Raw genomic sequence first — 8,798 nt, 5'->3', positions numbered from 1 at the left:
GAGAAGGAGCTGCGGGGGGGGGGCCCCGACGCCGCCGAGATGCTGCCCCCCAACTTCCGGGGGGGCCCCCTGGGGACCCCCGCCCTGCCGCTGCGCAAGCTCCAGCCCGAGGGTGAGGGGGGGGCCGGGGGGGGGGCTTGGGGGTCTGGGGGGGGGTCCTGGTGGAGTTGGGGGGTGGTGGGGGGAGTCCAGGGGGGCTCGGGGGGGTCATGGGGGGGCTTGGGGGGGTCATGGGAGGTCGGGGGGGGGTCCTGCGGAAGGCTGGAGGATATGGGGGGGCTGGGGGGGGTCTTAAGGTGGGTCCTTGGGGGGGCTTGGGGGGGGCTTAGGGGAGTCCTGGGGGGTCCTGGGTGGGCGGGGGGGGTCATGGGGGGTCTGGGGGTGGTCCTGGGGTGGGTCCTGGTGGAGTTGGGGGGTCATGGGGGGGCTTGGGGGGTCCTGGGGTGGGTCCTGGTGGAGTTGGGGGGGCTCATGGGGGGGCTTGGGGGGTCCTGGGGTGGGTCCTGGTGGAGTTGGGGGGGTCGTGGGGGAGTCCGGGGGGGCTCGGGGGGGGGGTCCTGCGGAAGGCTGGAGGATATGGGGGGGCTGGGGGGGGGTCCTAAGGTGGGTCCTGGGGGATCTGGGGGGGGTTAGGGGAGTCCAGGGGGGTCCTGGGTGGGTGGGGGGGGGTCATGGGGGTCTGGGGGGGGGTCCTGGGGTGGGTCCTGGTGGAGTTGGGGGGGTCCTGGGGGGGGGGGCTCGGGGGGGTCCTGGGGGTCTGGGGGGGGTCCTGGCAGGTGGTTTGGGGGGTCCCTGGGTGGGCTGGGGGGGGGGGGTCACGGAAGGGGCTGGGGAGTCCCAGGAGGGGCTGGGGGGGGGCTGGGGGGCGCTTAGGGGGGGTCCTGGGGGGGCTCATGGGGTCCCTTGGGAGGCTGCGGGGGGGGGGTCCTGGGGGGGGGCTCCAGGGAGGGGCTGGGGGGTGCCATGGGGGTGATGGGTTGGGGGGTCCTGAGGGTGCTGGGGTGGGGGGGGGGGTGTCCCGGGGGGGTCCTGGGGGGGTCTCTGGGGGAGGCAGGGTGATATGGGGGGGGGTCTCTGGGGTGGGGGGGTCCTGACCCTGTGCCCCCCCCCAGGTAACTCGCTGCCCCCCCAAAGGGGGGATGGGGTGTCGGTGCGGACCTACTCCTGCTAGCGGTGAGGGGGGGGGCGGGGGGGGCTGGGGGGGGGGCTTGGGGGGCGGGGGGGGGCTCAGGTGGGTGAGATTTGGGGGGGGGGTCGCCCCTGAGAAATGGGGGAGGGGGAGGCTATGGGGGGAGTCCCGGGGGGGGGGGGGGGGGAGGTGCAACAGGGACTGGATGGGGGGGGCTGAAAAATTTGGGGGGGGGGGCTCAAGGGTCCCTATTTTGGGGACCCCCCCCCTTAATTTTCACCTCCCCCCCCCCCCCCCCAGGTGCCCTGAAGTGATGGATGAAGCCGGGGGGGGGGGGGAGGGATGGATAGACCCCTCCCCAAATCACCCCCTCCCCCAAATAGCCCCCCCCAATCACCCCCCCATCTGTGTGCGGGGGGGGGGGTATTTGGGGGGGGGCCTCCCCCCGCCCCCCCCCCCCAATTGCCGAGCCCCGGGTGGCTCCGGCTCTGCTGCTAAAAAAAGGGGGGGGGGGGATGTTGGGGGTCTCTCCCCCCCCCCCGCTGCCTTGCCCCCCCCCCTCCCCCGCAGCGACCCCCCCCCTTTTTAATTCCCTCGTCTTGGGGGGGGGCGGGGGGGGCGTTTTGCATGGAAAAAATTAAAAAATGGGGGAAAAAAATATTGCTGAGGATGTGGGTTTGTGGCGCCCCCCCCCCGCCCCCCCCCCCAAATACCCCCCAGCCCCCCGCCCCCCCCCCAAATACCCCCCAGGACCCCCCCTCCCCCCCCCAAATCCCTGTAACCCCCCCGGACCCCCCCAATTAACCCCACAGCCCCCCCCAAATCCCTGTAACCCCCCCCGGACCCCCCCAATTAACCCCACAGCCCCCCCCAAATCCCTGTAACCCCCGTGGACCCCCCCAATTAACCCCCCTCCCCCCCCAAATCCCTGTAGCCCCCCCAGGACCCCCCCAATTAACCCCACAGCCCCCCCCAAATCCCTGTAACCCCCCCGGACCCCCCCAATTAACCCCACAGCCCCCCCCAAATCCCTGTAACCCCCCCAGGACCCCCCCAATTAACCCCACAGCCCCCCCCAAATCCCTGTAACCCCCCCAGACCCCCCCAATTAACCCCACAGCCCCCCCAAATCCCTGTAGCCCCCCCCAGACCCCCCCAATTAACCCACAGCCCCCCCAAATCCCTGTAGCCCCCCCCAGACCCCCCCAATTAACCCCACAGCCCCCCCCAAATCCCTGTAGCCCCCCCCGGACCCCCCCAATTAACCCCACAGCCCCCCCAAATCCCTGTAACCCCCCCGGACCCCCCCAATTAACCCCACAGCCCCCCCCCAAATCCCTGTAACCCCCCCGGACCCCCCCAATTAACCCCACAGCCCCCCCCAAATCCCTGTAACCCCCCCAGACCCCCCCCAATTAACCCCACAGCCCCCCCCAAATCCCTGTAGCCCCCCCCCGGACCCCCCCAATTAACCCCACAGCCCCCCCCAAATCCCTGTAGCCCCCCCAGGACCCCCCCAATTAACCCCACAGCCCCCCCCAAATCCCTGTAGCCCCCCCCGGACCCCCCCAATTAACCCCACAGCCCCCCCCAAATCCCTGTAGCCCCCCCAGGACCCCCCCAATTAACCCCACAGCCCCCCCAAATCCCTGTAACCCCCCGGACCCCCCCAATTAACCCCAAAGCCCCCCCCAAATCCCTGTAACCCCCCCAGGACCCCCCCAATTAACCCCCACAGCCCCCCCCAAATCCCTGTAACCCCCCCCGGACCCCCCCAATTAACCCCACAGCCCCCCCAAATCCCTGTAGCCCCCCCCAGACCCCCCCAATTAACCCCACAGCCCCCCCCAAATCCCTGTAGCCCCCCCAGGACCCCCCCAATTAACCCCACAGCCCCCCCAAATCCCTGTAACCCCCCCGGACCCCCCCAATTAACCCCACAGCCCCCCCCAAATCCCTGTAGCCCCCCCAGGACCCCCCCAATTAACCCCAAAGCCCCCCCCAAATCCCTGTAACCCCCCCAGGACCCCCCCAATTAACCCCACAGCCCCCCCCAAATCCCTGTAACCCCCCCCGGACCCCCCCAATTAACCCCACAGCCCCCCCCAAATCCCTGTAACCCCCCCCGGACCCCCCCAATTAACCCCAAAGCCCCCCCCAAATCCCTGTAGCCCCCCCAGGACCCCCCCAATTAACCCCACAGCCCCCCCAAATCCCTGTAACCCCCCCAGACCCCCCCAATTAACCCCACAGCCCCCCCCAAATCCCTGTAGCCCCCCCCGGACCCCCCCAATTAACCCCACAGCCCCCCCCAAATCCCTGTAACCCCCCCCCGGACCCCCCCAATTAACCCCACAGCCCCCCCCAAATCCCTGTAACCCCCCCCCCGGACCCCCCCAATTAACCCCACAGCCCCCCCCAAATCCCTGTAGCCCCCCCCGGACCCCCCCAATTAACCCCCCAGCCCCCCAAATCCCCCTTAGCCCCCCCCCAAATACCACCACAAGCATTTCAGGCCTTTTATTTCCAACCCCCCCCCCTCGGGGGGGCACAAGGGTGGGGGGGGGGGAGGTGGGGGGTGCGCAGCAAAGGGGGGGCCCCCCCCAGGCCCCCCCCCCAAAATCCACTCAGGCCTCTGGTGCCTCAAAGAAGCTCGCGAGCGACCTGGGGGGGGGGGGGAGCGGGTTAAATTGGGGGGGGGGGGGGGGTCGCCCACCCCCCTATAAACAATTGGGGGGGGGTCAGGGTGATATGGGGGGGTGTTGCCCCCCCCCAACCCCCAAATTTGGGGGGCACTTACTGGAGCAAAGCCCCCGAGAGCTCATCCACGAGGCTCCCTGAAAGGAAAGGGGGGGGGTCTGGGGGGGTCGTAGACCCCCCCCCAAGGGGCTGGGGGTGATTGGGGGGGGTCGGGGGGGCCGTGGATCCCCCCCCCAAGGGGCTGGGGGTGATTGGGGGGGGGCTGGGGGGGATTTGAAGGGGGGCCTCTGGGGGTGGGGGGGGCTCAAGAGGGGGTTTGGGGGTGCTCAGAGGGATTTGGGGGGGCCGTGGGGGGGGATTGGGGGGTTGGGGTCTTTGGGGGGGGTCTCTGTATCGAGGGGGGGGCTCAGGGGGGTGTTTAGGGGGTCTCAAGGGGATTTGGGGGGGCTTGGGGTTGTTGGGGGGCTCTGGGGGTCTGGGGGGGTTCAGGGGGATTTGGGGGGGCTGTGGGGGGGTCTTGGGAGATTTGGGGGGGCTGAGGATTGTTGGGGGGTCTCTGGGGGTCTGGGGGTGTCGGGGGGTCTCTTGGGGGATTTGGGGGGGCTGTGGGGGGGTCTTGGGAGATTTGGGGGGCTGAGGATTGTTGGGGGGCCTCTGGGGGTCTGGGGGTGTCGGGGGGGTCTCTGGGGGATTTGGGGGGGCTGTGGGTGGGGTGGCTTGGGGGGATTTTGGGGGGGACTCTGAGGGTTGGGGGGGCTCAGGGGGGTGCAGGAGGTTCTCGGGGGGATTTTGGGGGGGTCACAGGGGGGGTCTCAGGGGATTTGGGGGGTCCACGGGCGTCTCAGGGGATTGGGGGGGGCCGTGGGGGTCTCGGGGGATTTGGGGGGGCTGTGGTGGGTGTCGGGGGTATTTAGGGGGTCCAGGGGGCTCTCGGGGGATTTGGGGGGGTCACAGGGGGGTCTCGGGGGATTGGGGGGGGCCGTGGGGGTCTCAGAGGTTTGGGGGTGTCCAGGGGGCTCTCGGGGGATTGGGGGGGGCCGTGGGGTCTCGGGGGATTTGGGGTGCCGTGGGGGTCTCAGAGGTTTGGGGGTGTCAGGGGGCTCTCGGGGGATTGGGGGGGGCCGTGGGGGTCTCGGGGGGATTTGGGGGTGCCGTGGGGGTCTCAGAGGTTTGGGGGTGTCAGGGGGCTCACGGGGGATTGGGGGGGGCCGTGGGGGTCTCGGGGGGATTTGGGGGTGCCGTGGGGGTCTCAGAGGTTTGGGGGTGTCCAGGGGGCTCACGGGGGATTGGGGGGGGCCGTGGGGGTCTCAGAGGTTTGGGGGTGTCCAGGGGGCTCTCGGGGGATTGGGGGGGCCGTGGGGCTCTCGGGGGGATTGGGGGGGGCCGTGGGGGTCTCAGAGGTTTGGGGGTGTCCAGGGGGCTCTCGGGGGATTGGGGGGGGCCGTGGGGCTCTCGGGGGGATTGGGGGGGCCGTGGGGGGTCTCGGGGGGACTTGGGGGGGGCCGTGGGGCTCTCGGGGGATTGGGGGGGCCGTGGGGGGTCTCGGAGGGATTTGGGGGGGCCGTGGGGCTCTCGGGGGGATTGGGGGGGGCCGTGGGGGTCTCAGAGGTTTGGGGGTGTCCAGGGGGCTCTCGGGGGATTGGGGGGGGCCGTGGGGCTCTCGGGGGGATTGGGGGGGCCGTGGGGGGTCTCGGGGGGATTGGGGGGGCCGTGGGGGGTCTCGGGGGGACTGGGGGGGGCCGTGGGGCTCTCGGGGGGATTGGGGGGCCGTGGGGGGTCTCGGGGGGATTGGGGGGGGGCCGTGGGGGTCTCGGGGGGATTGGGGGGGGCCGTGGGGCTCTCGGGGGGATATGGGGGGGCTGTGGGGGTCTCGGGGGATTTGGGGGGGCCGTGGGGGTCTCGGGGGGATTGGGGGGGCCGTGGGGCTCTCGGGGGGATTTGGGGGGACTGTGGGGGTCTCGGGGGGATTTGGGGGGGGCCGTGGGGCTCTCGGGGGGATTTGGGGGGGCTGTGGGGGTCTCGGGGGGATTTGGGGGGGCCGTGGGGCTCTCGGGGGGATTGGGGGGGCTGTGGGGGTCTCGGGGGGATTTGGGGGGGGCCGTGGGGCTCTCGGGGGATTTGGGGGGGCTGTGGGGGTCTCGGGGGGATTTGGGGGGGGCTGTGGGGGTCTCGGGGGGATTTGGGGGGGCCGTGGGGGTCTCGGGGGGATTTGGGGGGGCTGTGGGGGTCTCGGGGGGATTTGGGGGGGCCGTGGGGCTCTCGGGGGATTGGGGGGGCTGTGGGGGTCTCGGGGGGATTGGGGGGGGCCGTGGGGCTCTCGGGGGGATTTGGGGGGGCCGTGGGTGGTCTCGGTGGGATTGGGGGGGGCCGTGGGGCTCTCGGGGGGATTGGGGGGGCCGTGGGGGGTCTCGGGGGGATTGGGGGGGGCCGTGGGGGTCTCAGAGGTTTGGGGGTGTCCAGGGGGTCTCGGGGGGATTGTGGGGGGCCGTGGGGGTCTCAGAGGTTTGGGGGTGTCCAGGGGGTCTCGGGGGGATTGGGGGGGGCCGTGGGGGTCTCAGAGGTTTGGGGGTGTCCAGGGGGTCTCGGGGGGATTGGGGGGGGCCGTGGGGGTCTCACCGGGCTGGCAGGCCGTGTCACACAGCAGGGGACACAGGTAGCAGAACTGGCACCCCTGGGGGGGGGGGTGTCACAAAGGTCACAGGGGTCACGGGGGGTCACAGGGGTCACGGGGTCACGGGGGGGTCACGGGGGGGGGTACCTGGCAGTGGGGACAGTGGTCACCGGTGTCACCCTCGGCGCAGGGACAGCGGGCGCAGACCTGGCAGTGCTGGAAATGGGGGGGTCGGGGGGGGCGTGGGGGTCCCCTCCCCCCCCAGGGGTCCCTGTCCCCAAGGGGGGGGTCCCCAGGGTGTCCCCAGGGTGACCCTGTCCCCAAAGGGGTCCCAAAGGGGTCCCCAAAGGGTCCCTGTCCCCAAGGGGGGGTCCCAAGGGGGTCCCCGGGGGGTCCCTGTCCCCAAAGGGGGGCCCCCAGTGGGTCCCCAAGGGGTCCCTGTCCCCAAGGGGGGGTCCCAAGGGGGTCCCTGGGGGGTCCCTGTCCCCAAAGGTGTCCCAAAGGGGGTCCCTGTCCCCAAGGGGGGGGTCCCCAGGGGGTCCCCAGTGGGTCCCCAAGGGGTCCCTGTCCCCAAAGGTGTCCCAAAGGGGGTGCCTGTCCCCAAAGGGGGGCCCCCAGGTGGTCCCCAGTGGGTCCCCAAGGGGTCCCTGTCCCCAAGGGGGGGTCCCCAGGGTGACCCTGTCCCCAAAGGTGTCCCAAAGGGGGTGCCTGTCCCCAAGGGGGGGTCCCCAGGGGGTCCCCAAGGGGTGTCTGTCCCCAAGAGGGGGTCCCTGTCCCCAAGGGGGGGTCCCCAGGGGGTCCCCAGGGTGACCCTGTCCCCAAAGGGGTCCCAAGGGGGTCCCCAAGAGCTCCCTGTCCTCAAGGGGGGGTCCCCAAGGGGTCCCTGTCCCCAAGTGGGGTCCCCAGGGGGTCCCAGGGGATCCCTGTCCCCAGGGGGGTCCCCAAGGGGGTAGTGAGGGGGGTCCCCAAAGGGTGTCCCTGTCCCCGGGGGGGTCCAGGGGGGTCCCCGTCCCCAGGGGGGGGTTGGGAGACCCAACGGGGGGGTCCCCAAAGGGTGCCCCCCCCTCCCCAAAAGGGGTCGAGGATGTCCCCAAGAGGGGTCGGGGGGGGGTCCCCAGGGGGTCCCCCCGGGTGGGGGTCGGGGTGTCCCCACGGGGGTGTCGCCCCCTCCCCTGTGCCCCCCCCCCCCCCCCCAGGTACCTTGCAGAAGGTGCAGTAGCGGCAGATGGAGCCAGGCTGGTATCGCCCTTCGGCCTCATCCTCTTCCTCCTCCTCCTCCTCCTCCTCGCTCCCTGCAATGGGGGGGGGGGGGTCACCCCAAACAGAGGGGTCCCCCCGACCCGGATGTCTGGGTCCCCCCCACCCCAGCCCACCCACCTTCATCCTCCTCAGAGCTATTCTCGTCACCATCCTCTTCCTCCTCATCATCATCATCATCATCCTCATCCTCCTCTTCGGAGCTGGGGGGGTCACCAAGGCCGTGGGGGTGGTCGCCATGGCGACGGCCTTCGTCGCCGTGGCGATGGCGGGGGTCCTCAGCGTGACCTTCGCCGTCGTCACGGTGATGGGGCCAGTGACCTTCATCATCATCATCGTCATCACGGCCACGGGGCCGGTGACCTTCCTCCTCCTCGTTGGCGGGGCCTTCCTCGTCGCCGTGGCGATGGCCGGCGGGGTCGTGGTGACGATGATGATGATGATGATGGCGGTGGTGGGCTTCCTCGTCGCCACGGCCATCGTCAAGGTGATGAAGATGATGGTGAGGGGGTTCCCCGTCACCATGGCGATGGCCGTGGGGATCCCCATCGTCATGATGATGATGATGATGCTCTTCCTCGTCGCCATGGCGACCGTCGCCGCCCTGATCGCCCTCCCCTCCGCCACAACCAACCCGGGGTCCCCCTCCCCCGTCGCCATGGTGACGGGGATGCCCTTCGTCGCCATGGCAACGGGGACGCCCTTCGTCGCCACGGTGATGGGGACGCTCTTCGTCGTCACGGCGACCCCCGGGGGTCCCCCCTTCCCCCCCGGGGGGGCCCCGGACCAACAACAACCCCAGGAACAACCCCACGAGCCAGGATCGGGCCATGGCGGCGGCGGCGGCTCTGAGCGACGGCCCCAGCTGCCCCCCGCCCCTCCCCCACCCCGCCCCTCCCCCACCCCTGCTATAAATACACCCTTTTATTATTTAATTACTTTTTTTTGGGGGGGGGGGGGGGGAACACCTGGGTCCGCTTTGCAGCCCACCCCCACCCCTGGCTCCCCAACCCCCCCTCAATAAAATCTATTCGCCCCACACTTAGGGGTCAGCCCCCCAAGTGCAATGCAGCGGGGGGGGGGAGGGGAAGAAATTAGACA

The 8,798-nt window shown here is 71.0% G+C and overlaps 1 protein-coding gene and 1 long non-coding RNA gene across 3 annotated transcripts; one reads left to right on the top strand and one right to left on the bottom strand.

The window, feature by feature from the left end:
- The first annotated feature begins 6 nt into the window (after positions 1-6).
- On the top strand, positions 7-1,457 carry LOC135311361 (uncharacterized). Its single transcript, XR_010371032.1, has 3 exons — positions 7-112; positions 1,113-1,173; positions 1,430-1,457. It is a non-coding gene; the product is annotated as an uncharacterized LOC135311361 (long non-coding RNA).
- Positions 1,458-3,634: 2,177 nt separating this feature from the next.
- Positions 3,635-8,556, bottom strand: LOC135311357 (sarcoplasmic reticulum histidine-rich calcium-binding protein-like). 2 transcript variants are annotated; one of them, XM_064440500.1, is made up of 6 exons: positions 7,804-8,556; positions 7,641-7,715; positions 6,588-6,656; positions 6,446-6,500; positions 3,930-3,966; positions 3,635-3,793 (listed from the first exon to the last, which is right to left on the bottom strand). In XM_064440500.1, the coding sequence occupies exons 1-6, from the start codon at positions 8,527-8,529 to the stop codon at positions 3,757-3,759; spliced, it is 999 nt and encodes a 332-aa protein (XP_064296570.1). In that variant the 5' UTR covers positions 8,530-8,556; the 3' UTR covers positions 3,635-3,756. The 2 variants fall into 2 exon arrangements, with proteins under 2 accessions (XP_064296570.1, XP_064296568.1); XM_064440498.1 differs by having other exon boundaries at positions 7,641-7,732; positions 7,818-8,556.
- Between the last annotated feature and the right edge of the window lie 242 nt (positions 8,557-8,798).

Source organism: Phalacrocorax carbo, unplaced genomic scaffold (genome assembly GCF_963921805.1).
Source record: "Phalacrocorax carbo unplaced genomic scaffold, bPhaCar2.1 SCAFFOLD_223, whole genome shotgun sequence".
In the NCBI taxonomy this organism is placed as follows: Eukaryota; Metazoa; Chordata; class Aves; order Suliformes; family Phalacrocoracidae; genus Phalacrocorax; species Phalacrocorax carbo.
The sequence above is the reverse complement of the archived record's forward strand: the minus strand, read 5'-3'. Positions and strand labels throughout refer to the sequence as shown.